Genomic DNA, 27,159 nt, shown 5'->3' with positions numbered 1-27,159 from the left:
AGGTATGGCGTGCATGTGCGCACATGAGCACACGCATATACACTCATACTTTTATGGGAAATTTGGGATCTGCAAAAGACATTGCAATTTCCTGAAAGAATTTCAGCTTGCTTCCCTCCTCCTTTTCAACTCTGAACCCAGACCATCACTTCCTTACACTGTCTGGCCAGGGTATATATACAAGTTCTATAAGATGTCCATGCAAATGCATATTGAAATCTGGACAACAGACATTCTTTATTTACATCATTTTTTGTCTGTTCGTTTGTTTTTCCTGACAGGCTTCAAATTCTTTCGAATGAGCCATTGCAAATCTCTTTCCCAAGATTGCAATATCCTCTGCTTTACTGCCATTAGGCCCAAGGTCATTCGCAAATAGGAGCATATTTTAGAGGACACCACAACCCACAGATAGTCAATCAATCCCTCTTTGACCTGAATTTTGTGCCAGATGACCTTCGTCACCTTTGATGAGTATACATCTCCCTGCTGTGCCTCACCAGTTGTTTATCAGAAAAGGCCATTGGTCTTTTTGTTGTTGGGGGGGAGGGGGTTTAAGTCTCTAATGTGGTTCTACTGAATCAAATGCTTATTAAAAATCAAGAAGCAAATACACACAATGGAATTTTATACCTTGTATATAGCTCAGATAAGTGTGAGATGGTAAAAATGTTGTCCATCATTACTTATGGTTTTTGAAAGCTTGCCTCTTCCCTACTAATATTCTACATGAGGATACCCTTGATTCATCTATAGGTGACTCCCTTAAAGATTTTTGTAGATGGGAGAGTAAACACAGAGGTCAGCAGTTACTGATGTCCAATTAGTCACTTTTTTTTATAATTCTCGAAGTCCAAGAGAACAAATATAACAGTCTCGGCTCTCAAGGAGCTCATATTCGCAGGCTCAGAGGTTCATAGATACACAACTGGAAGGGACCTCAGAACTCATCTGGTCCAACTCCTTTATCATATCTGAGTATACATCATTTCAACCCATTGAGGGAATGGGGGTAGGGATATGTTTCACCTTTATATCTCTAGCACCCAACACAGTTCCCTATAGTCAGTCTACTTATTAAGCTTTATATAAAAAACTTTTTATTAAATATTGTTAAGTGCCTACTTATGTGCCTGGCATTTTGCGCAGAAGTATTTAATAAATTTTTATTGAACTGAATTAGATTCTCTCCACAAGACCAAAACTCCCCTCTGCTCCCTGAGAAAATCATTGACATACACTTAATTAATGTTGAATTGAAAAAATAATAATAATAGGTCCCACCTACTAGACTATAAGCTCTTTGAGGGCAGGAAACTATTTCTTACATATTTGGCAAGGTATATAAAAATGGGTTGAATGAAAAAAAAAGTTCCTAACCATTACAAAGAAAAGAGGTAATATAGAGACTTGACAGTCTCTCCAGTATGAAACTTTCATTGGTCATATCAAGATATCATTCATATCTCCCCCAAAGTTTAAATGTTCTCCTCCCATAGCACAGGATCATAGACACAGAGCTGGAAGGTACATCAGAAGTCATCTAGGCCACCTCCCTCATTTTATAGAGGGGAAACAGAAGCAGATGGAGATGAAGGGACTTGTCCAAGGTGACACAGTCTCTGAGATGGGATCCAAACCAAGGTCCTTCTCTTAAACCAAGAATTTTGGCACTGTACTGCATAGCCTACCATCTGTACTTCCTGTAATAACCCCTTTGTCAATAGAAATCGTGGAATTCAAAAGATCTTTTGAAGGTATTTAATAAAGCTTGCCACTCAATACACAGTCCTTATTTATAGTATCCCTTATTGTATTACAGTCTTCTGGTCTCTAGCTTGATTACCTCTAAAGGGATCAATGGAAGAAAGAAGGAAGGAAGGAATGAAGGAAGGAAGGAAGGAAGGAAGGAAGGAAGGAAGGAAGGAAGGAAGGAAGGGAGCCTCTACTTCAACAAAGCAACCTATCTATCCATTGCTAGAAAGCTCATTTTTATGTTGTCTAAATTTGCCTCCCTTTATATCTTATATGTTCATTTGCTTTGGGGAATTTCATAACAAGGACCTGTGATTTCATTAGTATGGACACTCTGCTCCAGTTATGTTGAGAGCAACCCACTCACATCTTAGTAGCTGGTCTTTGTAAGTTACTGTGGAAAAAAAAAATATGAACCTCAGCATCAACCTTCTGATGCTGAGAGTCCCTACAATTATCAAGACAAAACTTCTGGTGACAGACATAAGCTCAACACCAGCCCAGTCCTCAAAACCATTTGGCAAGGTTGAACTTGCCAGAGCATGGGCTGCTGCTGACACAGCCTATAGTGAGCTGGGCTCAATTCCAAGCCCCAGCGAGGCATCAGTGGATAAAGAAGTGGGATCTGGGATCCAAAAGTACATACAGAGCCACCTTGACTCAATGAAGAAATGATTTTTCCCTTACTGTTGGTGGCAACTGTGGGTTGATGTGACTTTAGGTTGATCTATGTGTAGGATTAAGGAATTAGAGAATTTTGGAGCTGGAAGAGACCTTCCAACCTTGGAAGGACTGGGCCTCTATCCTGAAGTATCTATATCTGAACAGGAAGCCCCTCTCTCTATACATTATGCCCACCAAATGATCAGTCTCCAGGGGTGGGGAGCCCACCATCCTCCAAAGAAGCCTATTACATTTCTGGATAGTTTTCTTGTTAGGAAGTTTCCCTCTTATATCAAGGGTTCTTAACCAAGGGACCATGGTAGATTTCAGGAAGTTCATGAGCTTGCATGAGAAAAAAAAAATTTACATCTCTCTTTTCACTAATTCTAACTGAAAGTTACTTAACTAACTTCTAACTGAAATTTAACATTTCCATAAATTTTGGTTTTTTTAAAAGAAACATGATTCTAAGAAGAGGTTCATAGCCTCCGGGTTTCCAAATGGGTCTAGTACACAAGTTTACAAACTCTTGCTTCACACCAGTCTGAACCTTTTTCTCTGCAACTTATCCATTTCCCTCCTTATTTAGCCCTCTGTGACCAAGCAGAACAACTTGAATTCTCCTTCCAACTTGTCTCCTAGATTATTCCAACAGTTTTATTTTTTTAATTAACCAAAATATATTTTTATTTTAAACTTAAATACAAAAATCAGAGAAAAAATTATACCTTTTATACTTCAATAATGCTCTCATCTTATAATATAGTTTAAGGTCCTATAATACTGAATCTGCTTTCTTTATATAGATTTCCTTGTTTTCTTTGAAGTTCCTGATCTTTGTTCTTCCAAATGATCTGTTATTATTTTTTCTAACTCAGTAAGATTTTTTTTAGTAATTTAATTGGGATGGCATTACATAAATAGATTAGTTAGGTAAGACTGTCATTTTTTTTATTATATTGGCTTTACCCACCAGTGTTCTCTTACAGCTGATGTTCTGTCTTTTTTGTGGAGGATATTTGGAGAGTTAAACGTTTTTTGACCTCCTCTGCCATCTTCCTGGAATCCTCTCCCCCAATAGTCTCCTAACAGGTTTTCCCATATGTACTCTTTTCCAAATCATAAAGAAGTATGATTTTGAAGAAACAGTGCTTAAATTGGAGTCAGACAGTGTTAGTTTGAATTCCAGGTTTATTACATGTGTCCTTGGATAAATCATTTGAGACTCAGTTTCCTCATCTGCAAAGCTAAAATCAAATGAATGATACCTTCTCCCATCCTACTACCATCTGTGTGAGCTTGTCCCATTGAATCCAATTAGACAGAATGGTTCAATAAAATGGAACTTTTCCAAATGAGATAGGGTTAATCAGAATTCTTCTTTCCTGCCCCTATTTCCACCTCTTATTATATGTAGAGAAAGCGACGATCATTTATCAGAATGTGAAGGAAGAGAATCCTTCTACCAAGAGGGGTCAGGGCAGACTTGTGAAGAAGCTGCCTCCCCTGAAGCTGACCCTTGAAGAAAGATAAGGATTTTGACAAACAGAGACAAGGAAGGATGGAGTGCCTTCCCAATTTAGGAGGTGGTACATCCCTGTGCCTTACAGGAACACATTTTGTAGAGGAATAGGGTAAGATGAGGTTAGAAATTTAAGGTAGTAATTGATGTGTTCAAAGGATATGAACAGGCAGTTTTCAGATGAAGAAATTAAAGCTACCTTTAGTCATACGAAAATTTTTCTAAATCACTATTGATTAGAGAAATGCAAATTAAAACAACTTTGAGGTACCACTTTACATCTATCAGATTGGTTAATATGACAAAAACAAAAAGAAAAAGAAAATTATAAATGTTGGAGAAAATGTGGGAAATTGGAACATTAATATGATGTTGGTGGAGTTGTGAACTGATGCAATCATTCTGGAGAGCAATTTGGAACTATGTCCAAAAGGCTATAAAACTGTGCATACCCTTTGATCCAGTAATACTTCTACTAAGTTTGTATCTCAAAGGGATCATTAAAAAAAGGGGAAAGGATTGACATGTACAAAAAGACTTATAGCAACTTTTTTGGTGGTGACAAAGAATTGGAAGTCAAAGGTATGCCCATCATTTGAGGAATGACTGAACAAGTTGTGGTACATGAATAGAATGGAATACTATTGAGCTATAAGAAATGATAAGCAGGCGAATTTCAGAAAAACCTGGACAGATGGAAATGAACTGATACAAAGTGAAGTGAGCAGAACCAGGAGAACACTGTACACAGTAACAGCAACACCTGATAGACTTAGCTCTTTCCAGCAATACAATGTTCTAAGAAAATTTTAAAAGATTACAGCCAAAATATGCTATCTGCATGCAGAGAAAGAACTAGGGAGTCTGGATGTAGATGGAAGAACACCACTTTCTCTTTTTTTTTTCTTTCTCGGGGTTTTTCCTCTTTTTCTGATTCTTCTTTCACAACATGATTAATGTGGAAATATGCTTAATATGATAGTATATGTATAATCTATATCAAATTGCATGCCATCATGGGAAGGGACGTAGGCGAGGGAGGGAGGAAAAATTTGGAACTCAAAATCTTAGAAAAGTGAATATTGAAAACTGTTTTTACATGTAACTGGAAAAAATAAAATAATATTAAGAAAGAAAAAATAAGAAATGTAAAGTAATGCCAGATTGCAGAAGGCCTTGAGTGCCAGGCTAAAAAGTAAATAATAGGGAGCCATTGTTGAGTTTTGAGCAGAAGAGAGTCATGACAGGTCTGTGTCTGGCAGTGTAGGAAGAAAAGACTGACAGTAAGTGAATTGAAAAGGGACTGAGAAGAGGGGTTCCAAGCAACCAACTTGCAAAGGAGCTTTCAGAAACAGGTAACTGGAGAGGTCCTACATGTGATCAGGCTTGGAGTCTGGGTCCTCACTGACCAGGAGGGGGAAAAGGAAATTCAGAAGCACATCAACCTGTAGTACAAGTATGCAGAATACGGAGAAATAATGGTTAACAGCTCCATGCTCTTATGACCTGTCATTATAACTTTCACCACCAGCACATTCATCACTTACTAAAGCGTGTGTATATTTTATTAAAATGCCCTCTATAATGAATATCAATGACAGAATAATGATTTGCCTTGGCTGTCTGCCTTCTGGACTGCTGCCTAGCCACTTCCAGGCAGCTGGCCATGCCAAGGCCTCAGCTTGTCTCCTGTATCCATTCTCTGAACTCCCTTAGAGGAGGTCGCCTTCCCCACCTTAATTCAGACCAGCTATCACTTCAGTCCCTTTCCCTCTGGGGCCCTTCAGACCAGCCAACAAAGCTAGTCCTTCAACTGGATATTAAGGAATAAGAAGCCCATGGTTCTCAGCTCATTCAGCCTAGTGCCAAAGCTTGGGTCCCCTAGTGATCAATCAATAATCATTAATTATGTACTATGTACCAAGCTCTGTGCGGAGGGGCATTGGAGTTACAGAGACTAAAGAGTACCAGGCCCTATTTTCAGGAGTTTAAACATGGACATATTTAAGTATCGACCTAATGTATAGAGAATGAGAACAACAATCCCCTACGAAGGGAGAGCCCTCACGGCTGGGGGGATGGCTGGATTTCAAGACAGGTCCTTAATTACTTCTCAGGCCTCGCAGATTGTCGGGCATGGCTGGGACCTCGCAGACTATGCAGTCCAACCCCCTTCTCACTTTATAGGGAAGAAAACTGAGGCTCACAGGAAGAGATTTGCCCGACATCCGGTCAGCAAAAGGTGAAAGGAGGAATTGGGTTTTGTCCAAGGGGTGGTCTGGATTTGTTATTTCACCTGTGTCCTGCACTCAGGGGGAGACATTTCTCTATAGGAATGCATATCAGCAACTGTTCTGCCACTCAGGGTCAAAGAGTTTCCCTGGGGCATTGAGAGGGTGAAGATTTTCCAGGGGCCATACAGCCAGTAGGTGTCAGCAGTGGGACCTGAGACCCACCTGTATCCTTTCCCTACTTCTCCTTTCTTGACTCCTAAAGACTAACTTTTCATCTCCATACTGCTTCTTATGAAAGGTCATAGGACAATAGATTTATGCTTAGAAGCAGTCCTGGAAGGCACCTAGTCCAACTGCATCACTTTACAAATGAGGAAAACTGAAGCCCAAAGAGATGAAGTGATTTTCCCAAAGGTAGTAAAGGAGAGAGACAGGATTAGAACCCAGTTCCTCTGGCTCCAAATCCAGTGTTCTTTCCACTATACTATTACCATCCTTTAATCCAACCTCTACTCGACCCCTCATTGTTGCTGTGCTCATTCTTCGTTTTCAAAGAAGACCATGACATCAGAGAAATGATGACATGGCTTGCACTTGACTGATTTGAGTGAAGAAGGGCTGTGCAAGGTCACCAGCCTCACTTTCTCCTCCTGAGCTATCTGGATCAAGCAACCAGATATTCATCACTAGAGTGGAGAAGGAGGGTGGGAAGTATCTTATCCTGGGCTACGCTAGTCAGCTATAAAACATGAAGATACGCATTTGAACCAGGTCAAGGTAGTGCCATAGAAATAAAGCCATACCATTTGGGGACCATGGAGGGTAGATAACTGGGAGGTTTGGCTTAAGATATGGATGAATTCCAAAGGAATTTTTCTTGGATGAGTATCCCCTTTCCCTATCCCAAGACCAGCACTTACCATGCCCAAATGGCCCAAGAGCCAGTTTCTCCGGGGAGGTTGAGGAAAGCATCGTAACCTTTGGCAGGTGACATAAAATTGATAGCATGCTTGGAAAACCCTCAGGAGGAGGCGGAAGAAGAGGAAAAGCAGGGATAAGAGCAGTGCAGAGATGACATAGGAGCGGAAGGAGGTCTTCTCAAGCCTCAGCACCCTCAGTACTTGATCCGTGATGGGCAACATCCTGGAGGAGAGATGCATGCAAGCACAGGGGATACATGGAATTAGCAGGTGTGCACATTAGGGAAAACCTTTGTGATCACTCCTGAACAACAAGAGGACCTCCAGAGCTCCCTTTCATCTCTCCCCACCCCCATCCCTCCCCACCACCAAAGAGCACTGAACAATCCATCTACAGCACATTTCCAATGGCTCCCCAGGGCACTCTCCCTCCAGAAATTAGTTTGTAATTACTTCAAGGAAGTCTGGCATAGAAGCTAGAGAACTAGCCTCAGAGCCAGAAAGACCTGGCTTAACGTCTCCCCTTTGACACACACTGATTGTGTGACCCTAGCCAAATTAATCAACTTCTCGGTGCTGCAGGCAATTGTTTAAGACTACAAAAAGAAAATGCTGCTCTGCCTTGGTAAGGACTGTTTCCTCCCCTGGGAGTTCCTTAGGCCAGTAGTTCTCAAAGTATGGTCTAGAGACCCTTGAGGTCTCTGGAACCTCAAGTCCTGAGATCCCTTCAGGTAGGGTCCACAAGGTCAAGACCATTTTTAATAATAATACTAAAATATTTTGACTTCTAATATGATAAAGATCAATAGATAAAACCTGTATAATCAAAAACCTTTTGGAAGGTCCTCAATAATTTTTAGGATTATAAAGGATCCTGAGACCAAAAAGATTGTTGACCACTGCCCTAGACCAATGAAATCACAGATCCAGTCCCAGAATCTAGTCCCTGCATCCCCTAGATTTTGTATTTACCTCATTGGGTACATTTTGTATCCTCCCCAAACCCCTCCCAGTAGACTTTAAGCTCTTGGTGGGCACAGACTTCTTTGTGTCCTCAGAACCTAATATAATACTCTGCCTCTAATAGGCCCTTAATAGGTATTCACTGAATTTCATTTCAATGAGATGACCCAGACTCCTTAGCTTGGTGTTTTAGGCTCCCCACATTCTGCTCCCTACTGACCTCTCCACTTTTAGCTCCTACCACTCTACAGCATGAACCTGATCGTCTAGCCTCTGGACAGCTGCCTAGCCACATCCAGGCCCATGCTCCTACATCTGCTTTTTGAACTCCTCAGGACACAGACCTGCCCCTTCAGCCCCAAATTTCTCTAGGGATCCTGGGGGGGCAACCGGCATGGCAAGTCCTACAAGATATGGAGACATCTTGGTGTTCCCATGTGTGAACAATCCATCTCTTGTTCTCCCTACAAACCTAGACTCACTCCCACTCCCTGTCCCCCAAATACCTTTCCCCCACAAATGTTGGGTCCATCCTTCAAAGCTCAGATCCAGTCCCATCTTCTTCACTAATTCTCCCCCCTAACAAGAAGTGTGACTTATTTCTTTGGAATTCTCAAAGTCTTTACTTCCTCTATCATGCACTGGCCACAGAAGCCAACAAAAGATGACAAGTGATGGATAGCACTTAGAGGTTTTAAAAACACCTGGCATGCATTATTTTATTTGATCCTTACCTTTAAGGAGGTAGATATAAAATTATTATCTCCATCTTACAAATGAAGAACCAGAGGTTCAGAGAACATAAGTGACTTGTCCATGGTCAAGCAGCTAGTTAAGTTCACTAACGCTGGTGTCTGCCTTCTGTTGATTATCTCCAATGTACCTGTGTGGTACATTGTTTGTATGTTATCTTCCTCCATTAGACTGTGAGCTCCTTAAGAGCAGAAACCATCCTTTGCCTTTATCCATATCCCTAGTGCCTAGCACATAGTACGTGTTTCATAAATTTTTATTGATTGACTGAACTCCGGTCTCTCCTGACTTCAAGTTCAATGTCCTTTGTGCTGCAGTGGAAAAGCTCTGGTATTAGTGGAACTGGGTTCAAATACCACCCAAGACACTTACTAACTGTGTGGCTAGGGCAAGTCACATGGTCTCTATGGGCCTCAGTTTTGTCATCTGTAAAATAAAGAGGTTGGGCTACAATGACCTTTGATCAATTCCATTTCTAAATCTATAAAAATGATGATCATCACCATGATGAGATTTCTAATTACCAGGGTTGTAATTAGGGCAAGGCAACCCCACCTCTCCCTGCCCCACCATAGCACTTGCAAATCTTCAAAGACCTGAGAACAACTGAGCTTAGCAACTAGTTAACAAGAATAATTAGTAAAAATAGAATACTAGCAGGTGGGCTACTTCATTTCTTTTTCCAGATAGTTGGGGTTAAGTGACTTGCCCAGGGTCACACAGCTAATAAATGTCTGAAGGTAGGTTTGAACTCAGACTCCAGGCAAGGTGCTCTATCCACTGCCCCAGCCTGCTTTCTTTCTCAAAACCATAGGCACTCCCTCAGCAAAACTGCCCCAGGTAGCAGCTAGTTCCAGCTCTTGCTGTTTACCCTTCCAGTATCTAGATCAAAGGTGCACACTCATAGACAAATAGGTGCCAGTACACACGCACACAAACACACAGTATCAACTTGTTGGTTCCTATTTTGCATACATCTGTATCATCTTCCTACCCACACTGCGCAGGAATTGAATTGTAGGGTACCCTGATATCCCTCTCAGCTGCAACCACAGGGCTAATTAATGGCCAAAGCCCTAGCTAGACCCAAGGACCTCTTGGTCTGTCACTAACCAACTGTTTGACCTCAGGCAGAGTCCCTTCCCCTCTCAGTGCCTGAGCTTTGTCTCTTGTGAAATGAAGTTGAACTAGATGGTTTCTCTGGTCACTTTCAGCTCTTAAGTTTAAGGATTCTGCTTGCTTAAAAGGCAGTGGAGGACCTGGGTTCAAAGACATTGGGCAAAGCACAACCCCTCTGTTGATTAATTCCAATTTACCTATATGTCTCTTGTTTGTATGTATTTGTTTGCATATTATTGTCAGGCCTTAGTTTCTCGGTCTTTAAAATGAGATATGACTAGAATAGACAACCTCTGAGGTCTCTTTCTACTCAGAATCTATGATCTCAGGAGCTACAGTAGAAACCCAATCATCAAAGGATCCAAGTTCAAACTCCATCTCTGATACTCACTATCTGTATGACATGACATGACTTGCAGTTGACTTGGATTTGAGTGAGGGAGGGCCGTGCAAGGTCACCAACCCCCCTTTCTTCTACATCTGGGTCCAGTGGCCAGATATCACTCAGGATGACTGGAGATGGCCCAGGATGCAATGGGAGATGCTGGCCCTTTTAGGTTAAGGTCTTATCAATAACATTAGGCAAGTTCCAGAACTTCTCTGGGACAATATTTCCTCTCTTGTGAAATGAAAAGATAGGCTTAGATGGCCTCTGAGGTTTTTTCCAGCTCAAAATTCCTGGTGCCATCATTATATCATGTCATCCTCCCTCTCATTTCAAACTACTCCTATGCAATGAATCTTGGAAATTAGAGTTTTGGAAAAGGGAATTGGTTGGGGCAGTTTGCTACAGAGTCAAACAGTTAATCCCATCTAGAAGAATAACCTTCACTGTCATCCTCAACAGCTCCCACCCACTGTCTACACTGGGTTAGATAGAGTGTGGATTCAATGGAATAGCCACAGGACAGACACACCTAAGTAAATAAGCAGATCAAAGAGGACAATATATATCTAGGCAATAATATACTGTCCTTTGCATACTAAATATGGACCAACACTGTCACACCTTCAACAGGACAGACTGCCAATTTTTCTAGAAGTGGAAACAGAGCAAAAGGAGTCACATGCTCTCAAGAGTCATCTTCCAATCCCCACTTTGTGACCTTGTGACCAATGGCATCATTGGCCTACCAGTGCTAAAAGCACACTCTGGAGTGGGAGACAGCCCATGCTGACCTGCATTGTGCTACAGTGGATGGAGTGTTGAAACTTAGAGTTAGGAAAACCTGGGTTCAATTTTCACCACTGACTCTTACTAGACCTAAGGGTAAGTCACTTAATCACTCTGAGGTCAATTCCTTCATCTGTAAAATGAGGAAAATAATACCAGGAATGGATACTTCACAAGTGTTTTTGTGAGGACCAGAAATATGTAAGGTATTCTCCAAACTTGAAAGTTTTTATCTTCTAGGAGTCAATTAACATCCTTTATTAAGCCCAGGTGGTATGAACAGAACTGATCTCACTACCTTAGGAAAGACCTTACCAAGAGACCTCCACAGATACATAAACAGTGTGTTGTAGTGGTAAGGATGCTGGCTGTAGGATCAGAGCTCAAAGTTCAAGTCCTGTTTCTCCCACTTATTAGCTATATGACCATGAGAAAGTTATTTTTGACCTCTCCCAAGCTCAGATTCCTCACTTGTACAATGAAAAGGTTAGACTAAATTGGTTCCTAATTTTTTGGAACCATTATCTTATTTTGGAACCATCTATCTTATGAGAACCATTTGAAGGGATTGTTTCATTCTTTGTTTTGTATCCTGCCTCAACCCCTAACCCAGTGTGTGGCACATAGTAGGTGCTTATTACACTTTTATTAGTTAACTGAAAGTATTTCATGGCCCCCCACATGTGATCATACATCTAGAGATAGAAAGGGCATCCTTGGTCTCACCACTATACTGTACTGGCTCATCCTGCTTCATACTGTTTGATTACCTAACCTCTTACTGCCTCTATAAGACTACAATTTGAAGGATGCTTCCATATCTTTAATTTCTGACATTGAACCTCAGGGTCAATGGAAAAGTTAAAAAGTCAGCCCAATGCTCTAGGCCTACCAAGATCTCCCATCCAGGAGTTCTTAACCTAGGGTCTGTGAATCTGGTTTTTTCCTTTTTTACTTTTTAAAAAATACTTTCATAACTATAAGAATTAGTCCCCTAGGCTTTTGAAATAAACTCAACAAAAATCTCACACTTAGGTAGGGACTGGCAGTTTACAAAGAACTTTCTTCCCAACAAATGCACTCTACCTCATAAGTATAAAAAATATTATACCCATCCTACAAATGACTGACAGAAGATACTTCCAGAGCACCCATGCATGAGATTCAAGCTGGGGGTGAAGGGTGGGGGAGAGAGTAGTTTGTAAGACAATGCTACAGGATTCATGTTAATGGTGTCAATAGAACAATGAACCAGACTTTTGTGGTCATTTTCAATAGAGGAACCCCATTTGCAGGAGGATGAGTTAGAAAACATTCAAAGGAGAGCAGCCAGAGCAAGGAATGCATGTTCCATGAAAATTGGTCAAAGGAACTGAAGATGCTGACCCTGAAGAAAAGAATATTTTTAGGGGATTCTGTTCAGTATCTCCACATCAGTGCAAGGAATATTACATAAGCAACTCTTAGGTAAAGGGCTCCTGGGCCAACATAGATAGCTATCTGAAAGGCTGTCAAGATGATCAGATGGCCCCAGAGGGCAGTGCAAGTTGTAGGAGGGCAGATTTCAACTAAGTTTGTAATGAGGAGAAATTTCCTATCAATTTGAGCTGCCTAGAAGTCAAATAGTACTTATAAGGTAGTGAGTCCCCTGTCACTAGAAGTCTCCAAACAAGATCACAGAAATGTCAGAGTTAGTCAGAAACCATTCAGTCTGACCCAGACATGGACAAGAATCCTCTCTACATATGCTTGAAGATTTCCAGTGGAGAATCCATTCCTTCATGAAAGAGCTCCTTAGACTTGTGGATGGCTCCACTTATCAAGGTTGTTTCTGTTTTGTTTTTTAAGTCTAGATTAACCTCTTTGCAATAGCTAGTACAGCCCTTTGAGGCCAAACTGAACTTGTCAAATCCCTCTTCCACGTAAATACAATTATCCTATTTCCCACTGCCCCTGTGTCTCCTTTTCTACAGATCTTTCAAATGAACCACCTTCTACATTTTGTGTGCGTGGGCGTGCCTAATTTCCCTCTTAGAATATAAACCCCTTGTGGGCAGAGATTGCTTCACTTTTGTCTTTGCCACTAAAAGCAATGTTTGTTGATTGGCTGATATGGCAGGAAGTAGACTAAATGACATGTCGATTGTGCTGCAGAAGAGACTTATCTCAGATGGGAATGTGAATGACTCAGAAGATCATGCATCTAGAATGGGAAGGAACATCAGCAGCCATCTAATCCAACTCCTCATTTTGAGGAAACTGAGGTCCAGGGATATTAAGTTACTCCCCCAAGGCCCAACAGGTAAGAAGCAGTAGAGCTGGGCTTTAAACCCAGATCCTTTGACTTCAGAGCCAGTGTTCCTTCCCTTCCCTAGATGACTTCTGAGGCCCCCTTTCAGCTCTGAGAATCTGTAGTTCCTTCTCTCCACTTCATCCACATTCCTACCAGTGACAATATTTGTCATTTCTCCTTTCAGCTTCCCAGTCTGTTTTCTATTGTGGGGCTCGGGAAAGGCCACAGATAAAAGACTAAAATTTGGGAAGGTGGACTTCAGGATACCATCACTACAAAGAAGTCAGTGACCTCTCCTAGAGGACAAGATCAGGACCTAGACTCAACGACTGAACATTCATCTGTCCGTACTCTGAATGACTCTTCCTGGCAGACACTTTAAAGGAAGAAAAAAGGTAACAATGCACACGAATGGGAAGACATTCCAAATAATGGTTAAGACCTGAAAGCCAGAGGCAAGAGTTTAACAAGAGAGATTTGCTTTCACTGGGCCAAAGAGAGTCCACAAGAGAGGGGCCACTCAGTGGAATTCTATCTAACCTTTATGCCACTCACACATTGACTTCTGGGTATGTGTATATACTAAACAGGTGCTATATAAACACTCACACACCTGCACGCATGAGTGCAACCATGAGTTTGTACACACAAACAAAAATAACACATCCTTGTGATGGGTGGGAAATGGAAATAGGCATTTATTGAGCATGGCCAAGAAATGTGCCAAATGTTTAAAATATTATCTCATTTGAGTCTCATAATAACTCAGGAGCTAAGTGCTATTTACTAACCTCACTTTACAGTTGAGGAAACTGAAGCAGTCAGAATTTAATTGACATGCTTAGGATCACATAGCTAATAAGTGTCCAAGGCTAGATTGGACTCTATCTTCTGGGACACCTAGCTGTCTCTCCTCTAATACTAATGGCCTTAATGCTACTTGCCCATTTTCAAGAATATAACCTACAATTTCAAAATTGCTACTACCTTCATAAAAAAGGAAAAAAGTCCTACACATATGAAAATATCTATAGCGGATCTTTCTGTGATAGCAAAGAATTGGAAATTGAAGGCATGTCCATCAGTTGGAGAATGACTGAACAAGTTGTGGTATATGAATGAAATGGAATATTTTATGTTATAAGAAATGATTAGCAGGTGGATTTCAGAAAAACCTGGAAAGACCTACATAAACACATGTAAAGAAAAAAGGGCAGAAACAGGAGAACATCATGCACAGTAAGAGCGATTATTCATTGATCAACTATGAATGACTTAGCTCTACTCAGCAATTACAATGAACCAAGACAATTCCCAAAGATTCATGATGAAAAATGCTATCCAACTCCAGAGAAAGAACTGATAGAGTCTGAATGCAGATCAAAGTGTACTGTTTTAACTTTCTTTATTTTTCATGATTTTTTTCCTTCTGTTCTGTTTTTTTCCCACAACATGACTAAAACAGAAATATGTTTTACATGATTTCACATGTATAACCTATATCAAATTGCTTACCATCTTGGTGGGGGGAGAAAACTTTGGAAATCAAAAATTATTTTAAATGAATGTAAAAATTGTCTTTACATATAACTAGAAAAAAATACAATTTTTAAAAAAATTGCATTACCAGTAAGTAAGTGGGAGAGGAGAGACCCTTCCTGCTTTGGGGGGGTTTAAGACTTGTGTGAGAGCTCATGCATCAGTTTCTCTCACCTCAACTTCTCCATCAAGGAAAGATACAGCACAGAAAAGGAGATTTGGTTTATAAGTCAGGAGACCCCAATTCTAATTCTGTCAGCAACTTGCTGTGTGATCTCATGTAAATCATATCCCCTCTCTGAGCCTTCATTCCTTCTTTGTAGAAAGAAGGGGTTCTTAGATAAGTGGATATTTAAGGTTTTTCCCAGCTCTATTATTCTATGATTCTATGTATGCCTCACCCAGACAGGTCAGAATACTGCTAGCAGACACGACTGTGGGTCAGTACTTGACCACTGTTTCTCAAGACCCATGAATCCATCCATCCTTCTACATTCCATGAATTGCCATGGGCCCAAAAGTGTCACTTCAAGGCCAACTTTCCAGTGATAAGTCTTCCAATGCTTGACTAGGCAAGTCAATTTCCCCAACATTTATAAAGTAATCCCTATGTTATGAAAAAATGCATTATGTTAGATATTCAGGAGACAAAAATGAAAAACACAGGGTCAAAGTCCAAGGACAATGGACATATGCAGTCCGTTTTCACTCTGTACTTGAAGCCTTCTCTGTTTGCTAGGTCCTGCCACAGCTTGTGTCCCACTGGCATAGACTCTACTACTTGTAAGTTGTGAGACCTTGAGCATATCAATCCACTTCTGTGGGCCTCAGTTCTCTTATTTGTAAAATGATGGGACCAGATACAATCAAGGTTTTTAACCTTGGGCCTCCAAGGGTTATGTGGATAGATTTCAAAGGGTCCATGAACTTGGATAAGAAAAAAAAATCTTTATTCATGACCTTTGGTTTTCTTTGTAATCCCTAGGTTATATTATATGTTTTACATTAGAAATTTTTAAATGTTATTCTGAGAAAGGGTCCATAGGTTTCACCATACTGCCAAAGAGGAGCATGATACACACACACACACACACACACACACACACACACACACACACACACAGATCAAGAACCCTTGCACTAGATGGACTCTTAAGTCTCTTTCATCTCTAAATCTATAATCCTAAGAACCTTAAGTCAATACCCTACCATGATATGTGATCTACAGGAGGCCTTTAATGGAAGACTAGTACAACTGCATGGTACAATCAATATGATTCTGAACTTGGGGTCAGGACAATTTGAGTTTAAATTCAAAGGAGATTTGGTCTACAAGTTTTACTTACTTCCTTACTAGTTGTGTGACTCTGGGCAAGTGACTCAACCTCTTTAAACCTCACTTTCCTCTTCTGTAAAATGAATGTGTTGAACCCAATGGATTCTATGGTCCCTTCAAGCTCTAAAAATCTATGACTCTGCATCCCAGGGTTTTTAGCTAGCAGAGCATGTTCAACCAATTGACAGATGACAACTGGTTGGATGAAGAGTCAGGATCCAAAAAGATCTTGACAGGCTAGAATATTGGGCCAAATCTTTTTGTTGTTGCCATTTTTAACTTTTTCATATACAGTTGAGATTTCATCAATTTCAGGAGCTAAGGATGGGGAGACTCCCTCCAAACTGCTTATAGTCTTATAGTGCTACCCAAGACTTTGAAAGGTTAGACAATCTGCCCAAGGCCAAAGAGGATGAAATATAATGAGACACCTCTCTTGACTTCACCTTTTAAATAGGGATCATAATACTTGCTTGTACTGTTTTCACAAGGTTGTTAGGAAGAAAGCACTCTCCAACAACAATGAAACATTATATTAATGAGAGTCATTAGGGAGAGGGACTAGATCTCTGATTTATTGGTATAGGGAACTCCCAGATGGAGAAATTCCTTTTACCAACTTAGGTCCACACCTTTAATATAATTTATAGTCTTAAAGAGATTCCCTGAACACTGAGTGTCATCAGTCACTTCATGTAGAAGGCAGGATTTGAACCAGGGTCTCTCTGGCTCCAAGATCTGCTCTCTATCCACTAGTCCACACTGCCCCTCATGAGGTATTATGATAAGAAATGTCTGATCTAAATGGTACTTATCCTCATGACCAGCAGGGTCATTTCAACCAGAGATTGCTACACCAAGATGCTCCATGAAAAACACTTTTTTCTGGTCCCTGAAATCCTGGCAGACAGCCTAAAATAGAAACACCTGGCAAATTATAATAACTGGTGGTACAAAAAACAAGTAATGGTTCCCTATTTCCTCCCAGGTAAAGTTCAAACTGTTTAACCTGGTATTCATAGCCCTCCACAATGGCCACAACCATCTATTCCTTTGCCCATCTCTTATATTATTGTATGCACGTTGTTGTTGAGTCATTTCAATCATGTCTAACTCTCCATGACCCCAGTTGCAGTTTTCTTAACAGAGATACTAGAATGGTTTGCCATTTCCTTCTCCAGTTCATTTTACAGATGAGGAAACTGAGGCAAATAGAGTTAGGTGACTTGCCCAGGGTCACACAGCTTTTAAGTGTCTGAAGCCAGATTTGAACTCAGGAAGATGTCTTCCTGATTCTAGGCTCAACACTGTCCATTGTCACCAAGCTGACCCAAACTCCACTCAATTTAGGGACCTAACTCTTGACCAAGCAGCCAAGCTTACCATGACTTCTTTCTTAGCTACTTTGAGAGGCAAACGCGTACAAAGCAGAAAGAGGGGCTAGCCTTTGACAGTGACATTTACTTTCTGGGTGACCTGGAGTTAGGTCTCCTAGCTGCAAGTCCAATGCTCTTTTCATTATACCAGGCTGAATCTTCTACCATATTAGTTCATAAGTGCCCCCAGTCCAGAGAGCTGATGAGAGTACCCCATGGAGATTCATCAACACAGACTTCAACTCTTGTTAGGAGCTGATAATTATTGATTATCTATCTTCTCATATGATTGATATCTATCTTCTTGAAAATAGAACTCTAAACTTGAGAAATTCTCTTTGCAGAGTCAAAGAATAGACAACCACAGAGAGACTAGAAGAGTTCCTCCCTTTTAATTCCACTGGCATCCCTCACAAATGAGCAGCTAAGAGTTCAGTCCAGTAGCCATGCTGCTGAAATTCTGGCCCTGGCTTAATACCTTTTTGCTTCTCTGGGTCACCTGCCCAAGGCCCAGAATAGACCTGAGCTTTTCCATACAGATATCAGGACACCCTCGATCGGTAGTCTTATAGCTGCTTATAATACATGGGCCAAATATGGTACCTAAGTGGATTCCCATGGAAGCTGGTTCCCACTGCCATACCCTCTCTCCCCACTAGCTGTTGCTGTTATTGTTGTGAATTGTTTCAGTCACCGATTCTTTCTCACACCATTTGGGATTTTCTTGGCAAAGATATTACAGTGATTTGTCATTTCCTTCTCCAGCTTGTTTTATAGATAAGTAACCAAGGCAAATAGGTTTAAGTTACTTACCCAGGGTCCCACAGCAAGTAAGTGTCTGAGACCAGTTCTGAACCCAGAAAGATGAGTCTTAATGTGAAAATATGTTTAATGTGATTGTACATGTATAGCCTATATCAGATTGCATGACGTCTTGGGGAGGGGGTGGAGAGGAAAGGGTAAAAAAAATTGGAACTCAAAATCTTGTAAAAGTGAAGGTTGAAAACTATCTTTGCATGTCACTGGAAAAAAAGAAAATATTATTAAGTGAAAGAAAAAAAAAGGTAAGTCTTCCTGACTTCAGGACTGGTACTCTATCTACTGTGCTCTCTAACTGCCCTCTCCCACCAGAGCCATAGCAAATTATTTACATGTTTTGAGGCAAGTATGACCAAAGGTACCCAGGGAAAGAAGTATGAAAGGTACCCTCAAATCAGTTTTTAAGACAATCTCAGGTGAGTATGTGGGATATCACAAAACCCTCTAGAGGAAAGAGACCCCAAGACACTGCCTTTTGGGGGTGGGGGAAATAAAGACCCCAGAATATCATTCAGATGAATATGTGAGAACACTGAGAGGCTGCTGCCAATCAAGCTCCTCATGAAGGAGGAAGAAGGTAGAATGTAGCTGGACAGTTTACTTAGAGTATGGCTACATCTCCCAATCTAGTAGCTTCCTGTTTTAATTAATTATTCAAGCTAAACTCAATTATTTCTATTTGCTAAAAAATATTACAAGTGCTGTCAGCACCCTCTAAATTTTTATACCTCTGGACAAAGCCAATTGTTCCATCCTAGTTACAGCTTTGTTCCTCATCTCTAGTCATCTACCTTGCTTTAGAGCTTTAGTTTGTGGATATCCCCTCCTTCCCTCGGACAAACTCTCCAACGACTGGGATGGTGTCTAACTTCTACTCTGCATCCCCAGAGTTTACCACAGACCCTGACGCCAGACACCCCTGAAGTATTGCACTCTGCACATAGTAGATGTTTAATGGGCATTTATTCAATTTAAGTATCTACTATGTTTAAGCAACTATACTAATCAACAGGGATACAGGGATAAAATACGACTGTCCCTGCATTCAAGAAACTAACAGTCTGCTGGGGAATATGTCAAGCCCACCAATGTTGAGGACTTTATAGAGGGGATTTCTGTTCATACGCAGACTGGACTAGATAACCCTCTGAAGACACTTCTAACTGGGCACTACTGTGATTCTGAGTTAGTCCTTCTAGGAAACAGACTCACTAAATCCAGTCAAAAGCAAACATCCCACTCAAGTTCCACTAAGGGAGTAAGCAAATGAGACCAAAGCCTTGCTCCTTCCTTCCTACAAACACATCCCTACCAGGTACCTCTCCACGTGACCAATCAGGTTCCCTGTTTCCTTTGTAGTCAATGGTGCAGCTTAGTGGGTTACGTGCAGGCAAGCTTCTGGAAAAACAAGTTTAGTTTGTTTGCCTCAGTCTCTGGTAGAGAAATCACTCTCTTCTTCCAAAGCCCCAGAAAAACACCACAGGCCCTCCTTCCAAGGAAGAGCTGAACCAAAAATGAGCATTCCTTGCTAAGAATACAGTTACGGAGCTTTCAAGGAGAGCCCCTCCCAAAAAAATTCCCATGATTCTCTAGCTGGGGCGGGGGGGGGGGGGGGGGGGGGGGGGGGGCCAAAAATACTTAAATTAGAGCTGGCCCCAGCTGACCCTCATTCTTACTGTTGACTCCAACACCAGTTAACCATCAAGTCAACATTCCCTACTAAGGGAATGTGGAAACCTGGCTTCCATTTCTGCAAATGGGAGGAATTGGACTATGTGAACTTTCAATTCAATTTACTGTTATTAAGTGCCCCTTAGGTGCCAGGTGGATTGACTCTAATGCCTGGCACATAGTAGGCATTATATAAGCTTCTTCTTCCTCCTTCCCAATTATGCATGAAAGCAGATGATATTTACATATATTGCCCTTCTTAATTTGCAAAATGCTTTCCTCACAACAATATTATAAGAAAATTCTTTAATCCTATACACATGAATTATTATATTCATTTTACAGGAGAAGAAACAAGTTCAGAGAGGGAAAGTGATTTGCTCCCATATCACACAGCTAATAAGTAGCAGAGCTAAGATTAAAAATCCAAGGGGCAGCTAGGTGATACAGTAGATAGAGCACAGGACCTGAGTTCAAATTCAGTCTTAGACACTTGACGCTCCTTGAGGCTCACAAGCTGTGTGACCTTGGGTAAGTTACTTAACCACGATTGACTCATGTGTCCCCTCAAAAAAAAAAAAAAAAAAAAACAAGCCCAGAGCTCTTTCTGTGAGCAAGCATTGCCTCTCTCCCACACATACTATCTAGCTGTATTCTCCAGGATCTTAAAATCACACAGGTACAAATTCCATCTCTTTTCAATGCCTTGGCTTCCTCTCTCTAATAGAGCACCTGTCAAGGAGTAGGAAACCTGTGACCTCGAGGCTGAAGATTTCCCATCCCTGGTGGTTTGTTGGAAAAGAAGACCAAAATGTTTTTGTCTCATCTCATCCCATGAGAGCCACAAGGGGGTCTAGACCAGGGGTTCTTAATCTTTTTAGTGTCAGGGGTCCCTGGGCAGACTGATAAAGCTTAAGGGGTCCCTTGCCAAAATAATGCTTTTATATGCATAAAGTAAAATACAGAGGCTTACAAAGGAAACCAATTATAATGGAATAAAGATGTCATTTTTCCTCATTCAATTTCATAGACCTCAATCTACTTTCTGACCAGTCACCTTTCCTCCTGTCTTTTCTCCTCCTGATCATGTTGGCTTTTTCATCTCCCCTTTGTTTTATCTCTTTCTATTAGAATGTAAACTCCTTAACAATTAGTGGTTTAGGTAGTGAACTTACTAGAAATATAAAAGCCATGTTCATCAGGTATTATAGATAGACAGCCGGGATCTAAAATGAGATTTTCAGTCCCTTGAAATACAAGTCTAATACTCCAGCAACTTAGGATGATAGGACCCTTGCTCAGCTCACCCCATCAAGCAGGTACTTGGCAAAATTAACTGGTTACAGAAGGGCAAATCCATCTCCACCACACCTCTAACCCAAGATCTCCACTGCTAAGAGGAGTTGTCAAATTAGAAGCCATTTGGTCCAGCCCAGGAACAGGCCTGGCATGACAAGGTCCTCAGGGAAAGCTGGGTGGGGTCATGTGGCCCCTAGCCAGCAGTACCCCTTCTTCCCCAAGCCCCAGACACAATCAGGTGCTATCAGCCCATTTTGCATGTCCAAGCATGATGAAACAACCTAGACTTGCTAGGGATGCAGGGTAACACCCAGAGGGACCCATCCAGTCTGGCAGGTCAGGTTCCTTAGCTTGTAAGAACACCAGTTATACAAGGTGTTTGGAGCCATGCAGACAGGTAAAGCAGTAGGAATTCCAGGTGTTCCTCTGTTCCCTGGCACAGAGGCACATATTTCTTATTTAATAGGAGGCAGTGAGTGGGCATGTAAAAAAAAAACTCTGGATTTGTAGTTAGAGCACCTGGATTTGAATGACAGTTTTTCTGCTTCAGTCTCCTTAAGCAGGCCAATCACTCACACACACACATACACACATACACACACTTTGGGTCTTGGTTTCCTCATCTTTAAAATGGAGGAGGGAGAATAGGAAAGGGGAGTGGATAATCTCTGAAATTCCTTCCAACTCCGGATCTAAGATTCTGTAAAACCTCTGCAACATTTAAGACTCTATAGTAAACTCTCTCTGCTCCAATCAGACTGCTCTGGCCCTCCCCCAGACACTTTTCTTGCATGTTCTCATGACAAGGCCATTCAGTCCAATAAAAAATTTATTAAGCACCTACTGTGTACAAGGCACCAGGGATACAAGATGAAAAGCCGCTCCTGCCTGTCCTCAAGGAGCTTATGTTCTCCAGAAGGCTTTGTTCATTTTGCTCCCCAACTTTAAAAAAACTTTCACCTACATCTTCTCCACAATCTGAACTTTCCTCATCCTTCGAGGATCAACACATTATCTAGCTCCTTTAGGAAATCCCAATAATGCTCTAATTATATATATTGGTGTCTTAACCCTCTGCCAAACCATAAGCTCCATAAGCACAGGCACTGTCATACCTAAACTTTGTATGTTTCCCAGAACCCAGCCCAGCGCTTTTGGTCTAAAGCTATTTAATAAATAGTTGTTAACTGTATGGAACAGCAATTCCATTTCATATACAGTTCTTTTTTTGTATACTGAAATGCTGGTGATTAGTAATAGTTAACAACAATAGCTGGAATTTATATTGATTTATTTATGTTTAAGGTTTGAAAGCACTTTACAAATATTACCTCATCTGATCCTCACAATAACCCCAGGAAGTAGACACTACTGTTAGCCTCATTTTACAAATGTATACACTAAGGCAGATAAAGGGTAAATGACTTACCCAGGGTCACCACAGGTAACAGGTGCCTGAGGCTCGATTTAACTCAGGTCTCTCTGCCTCCAAGTCCAGCATTCTATGAGTGAATGAATAAATGGCAATCCAAGCCCACCAGGATTCTCTTCTCTCCCTGAACCCTGCTAGCAATCACTGTCTGCCTTGTATTCTTGATTAAATTTTGAATAGCAGGAATAGTAAGAGCTTACTTTTGCTTTGAGGTTTACAAAGTGCTTTGCATTCATTATTTCACTTGGAAACGGTCTTCTGAGATAGGTGGTATCAGTCCCATTTTACAGATGAGAAATTCCGAGAAAGAAAATACCTCAACCAAAAAAATACCAACTGCAAGTACCAGAGTATTAAGCATGAGTATTTAAGATTACAAGTATGACTCCCTTTCTCCTACATACAGCTGCTGAGTGCCTGCTCTGTCTCCAACAGGACTGTAAAAAACATGTCCCAAGGCTAAGTATGACCCATGAGAAGTATTCGATCATGGAACCAACATGCGGTAGCAAAGAATCTCCAAGGACATCCGTCCAACCTCCAACTAGGCTCAACAAATGTTTACTACCTACTATGAGAAAGGTACCATTGGATGCTGGGAATAAAAAGATAAAAAATGAAGTACTCCTTGCATTCCATAGAGGAGAAACAACACAGATAAGCAAGTACAAAGTGTATACAAAGTTAAGACAATGTAATTTCTGGAGGACAGTTCTAACGGGGAATAAGGTAAGAGGGTACTACATCTGAATCTGGAAGGAAACTAGGAATTCTAAAATGAGTCAGAGGTGAGGAGGGAGTGAATCTCATACATGGGGGACAGCCTATGCAAAGGTATGGAGGTGGGGGATGAAATGACAAAAGGACTAGTTTGGCTGGAAAAATAGAAAATGCGAGGAGGAATAAAGTAAAATAAGCCTGAAAAGTGAGTCTAGAACCAGATTGTGTAGCGTTTTAAATATCAAAACAAAGGAGTCTGTTGATCCTAAAGGCAATAGAAGACACTGAAGATTTTTCAGGAGGGAAATGCTATAGTCATATCTGAGCTTTAGGACTATAAATTCAGCAACCATGAGGGGGACGGATTGAAGAACGAAGACTAGAAGCCAAAGGAAGTTATCCTCTCCCCTGGAAAAATGGTACATTTGGAGGCTTGGCTTTCTAAGATTATGTAAGCACCACTTCCTCCAAGAAGGCTTCCATAGCTAGTCATCCGTTAGATCCCATGGGGATCTGATTCTCTGAACACAGTCTCCTATATCATGCCTCTGGACACTTAGTGTATGGTGCTTTAGTAATTAGACTTTTTTTTATCATTATACCTGATCTCCCCAACCAGCTCCACCTTTAAGATTATGGAAAGTAAAAGGTAGCATGGACTTTACAACATAGAATAGAGCCCTTAGAAAATTGAATATCAAAGGTGCATAGTTCCTTGGAACATAGGATTTCAAAGCTAGAAGGCATCTTAGAACATAAAATGTATCTTGCACCAGGCTGAGCACATAGGAAACTCTCTGTACACACTGGCTGAGTTAGACACATGAACAGATTCTCCCCCATGTATTCTGCCCTGAAAAAAACTAGATTACTCTCTCTCCCTGAAATTCCTCTTTTTATTCATTCATTCTAGTCATTCTTTAGCCTACTCCTTACGCCTGGAATCTCCTCCTCTTCTCTCTCTGTTGGCTTCTTCCTACCCATCATTTAAAGTTCAACTTAAATGTCACCTTCTCTGGGAAGCCTTCATGCATCTCCTGAGGTTAATAAGGTCTTTCTCCAAGACTTCATCTTATTTTATGGTACAATGGGAAGAGCACTGCCCTGGAGTCACAGGACCTGGGTTCTAAACCCTGCCTCAGATGCTACTTCTGTGACCTTGGATAAGTAATTAAACTTCTCTGGACCTTAGTTACTTCATCTATAAAATGAGGAGTTGAGCTAAATAAACACTAGGATCTCATCCTATTCTAAATCTACTGTCCTACTAGATTTTAAGTTCCTTGAGGGCAGGAACCAAGATTATGTCTTATCTAAACCTTGTATCTTTCCAGGACCTTTCACGCAGCAGACACAATAAATTATTACATTATAACAGAAAGACAGGTAATATGCCTTAAGGATAAGCAGAGGCATTAGGTAGAATGAATATCTCTGATTTGAACTCTGTAGCATGAGTCGAGGAAGTGGGATGGAGATTGAGATCACCGGCCAGCCCTGACACAATTCTCCATCATCCAAAGCTATATCAAATCCCATGGCCCAAAAGGACAGATTTTGCATTCTGGAGTCCCCAAGGAGTCCATCTTTGTGCGGCCCACGTTAGCAGCTCTTTCTGCTACCTCCCCTTTAACCCACAAACTTCTCTCCAAGAGTCACGAAAATGAGGTGCATACAAACAGGATCATCTCAGACTTTCCAGGGGACTGTCCACTCTGAACAGTGGTAGGCTGCAGAATTTACCACGGGGTAGCATCATGTAGTAAAAAGAGTGCTAACTGAAATCAAGAGTAGGAACATGGATATCAGGGACTTTAGAGGCAATCAAGTCTAACATCTTTATTTTACAACTGAGGAAATCAAGGCACAGAGAAGTTAAGTGACTTGGCTACCATCACACATTCAAGTGTCAGAGACAGAATTTGAACCCAGGTCTTCTTAACTCCCAAGTCCAGCACCTAACCACTACAAAACTCTGACTCTCAGTCTGGGTTCAAGTGTGAGTGTTGACTCTGACATACTAGCTGTGCAGTCCTCAGAGCTTCACTTTCTTTCTATGTAAAACAGAGAACAGTACTCATATTACCCACCTCACAAGGTTGTTCTGAGGAAAGTGCTTCATAACCTTAATGTACTATAGAAGTGTGAGTTATTATTATCCAGGACATGGATAGGCCCTAGTTGGCAAGCATCTTTAGAAGCCACCATGGTGAATGGGACACCAAGTTGTTCTTTGACCTATCTGGATTAACTGGTGACTATTAAAGCCAGGTTTTAATAGTTAATGTCTGGGCTGAACCCCAAGAGACTTGGAAAAATCTGACTCTCTGAAACTGATCAACTGACTAGCCCAAGCCCCAGCTACATGAATGTCAGAGGGTCACCTCTTCTCCACAGAACAGGAGACTATATGCTCCTCAATCTGAGCAACCCTTCCCTCATTCCTCCCCCTCATATTGAGTATCCCATCTACTCACACATTCAACAATGAAGCCTCATCACCGGAGCAGCCACCAGACAGCCACCCCAAACATAAGACACCTGCAGCTGGCTTGGCTTAGCCACCCCAATTGCTCAGGGGGCCTGCAGTAGAGATACAGCTGATTCTGGGAGGGGGGGATATTTGAACCCTGTGAGATCTCTCTGATTACAAGTGATACCTGGGTTCATTGAGATTTCTCAGATTACATGTCATAGCAAGACAGGGAGAGTTCTCTCTTTCGTTATTTCTCCTCCTTTGTCCTTTCACTCTCTCTTCCTGCCATTGTCCCTTTCTCTCCTATCACCAAAGGATTTTGCAGAAGCACCCTTCTGAAAGATAATCTGTAGCGGACTAAAAGTGAGATATTGGATGGATACTAGTTCTATAACATCAGGTCAATAAGGAAAAGAGAGCTTAGGGACAGAGGGTGTGTGTGTGTGTGTGTGTGTGTGTGTGTGTGTGTGTGTGTGTGTGTGTGTGTGCCTTGGACCTCTCCCCACATAGCCACAGTCTTCCTCAGACTCACCCTCCATCTCTACCCTCCAGCCCTGCCACTTAGTTTCTGAGAGATCCCCTTACTCACCCTTCTTTCTTCAACAATGCACCAAACTCCTGCTTGCACCTCGTCTGCCACAGGAGAACTGACAGACTGAGTTTTAAGAGATGTCAGAAGGTGCTCTAGGAAGCTGTCTGCTCCACCCGGCAGTGACTTAGGCACTGAGCACTGGGACTACAAACCCCAGGCTATAACCCCTTCACTCGCCATGCTATGTCATCAGCCTACGCAGCCACCCCCAAGTCTGCTCACCATGGGCACACCTTCCCCTGAAGGACACACCTACAACCGGACTCACTGGAATCAACTCCCACCCCACCTTCCTTAGCCAGGATTACAAATGGGCACTGTTCCCCACAAAGAAAAAACCTTTTCTAGGTCACATTCTTCTGCTCCAAAATTAACTACTTTCTGATATCAGGAGAAGTATATCAAAAGAGTGGAAAGTACCCTACATTTAAAGTTGGAAGGCTTGGGTTCAAATTCCAGCTCAGACATTTACTTTAAAATAGGGCTAGTAAAAATGTCTATAC

The 27,159-nt window shown here is 41.4% G+C and overlaps 1 protein-coding gene across 3 annotated transcripts in view; it reads right to left on the bottom strand.

Annotated features, from left to right (window-relative positions):
• LOC140499582 (ultra-long-chain fatty acid omega-hydroxylase) overlaps positions 1-26,896 on the bottom strand; it is a 52,485-nt gene extending 25,589 nt beyond the window's left edge. The window contains exons 1-2 of one of the 3 annotated variants that reach the window (XM_072601193.1): positions 26,654-26,896; positions 7,095-7,317 (exon numbers count right to left, since the gene is read on the bottom strand). In XM_072601193.1, the coding sequence (XP_072457294.1) occupies positions 7,095-7,316 (222 nt within the window). In that variant the 5' untranslated portion in view covers position 7,317; positions 26,654-26,896. Of the gene's footprint in view, positions 1-7,094; positions 7,318-19,785; positions 20,049-26,653 lie in introns of those variants that run through there. The other 2 variants (XM_072601194.1, XM_072601195.1) reach the window with 2 other exon arrangements.
• Between the last annotated feature and the right edge of the window lie 263 nt (positions 26,897-27,159).

The sequence above is a fragment of the Notamacropus eugenii genome, chromosome 4 (genome assembly GCF_028372415.1).
Source record: "Notamacropus eugenii isolate mMacEug1 chromosome 4, mMacEug1.pri_v2, whole genome shotgun sequence".
NCBI classification, from domain to species: domain Eukaryota; kingdom Metazoa; phylum Chordata; class Mammalia; order Diprotodontia; family Macropodidae; genus Notamacropus; species Notamacropus eugenii.
This window is presented reverse-complemented; position numbering and strand designations above follow the sequence as displayed.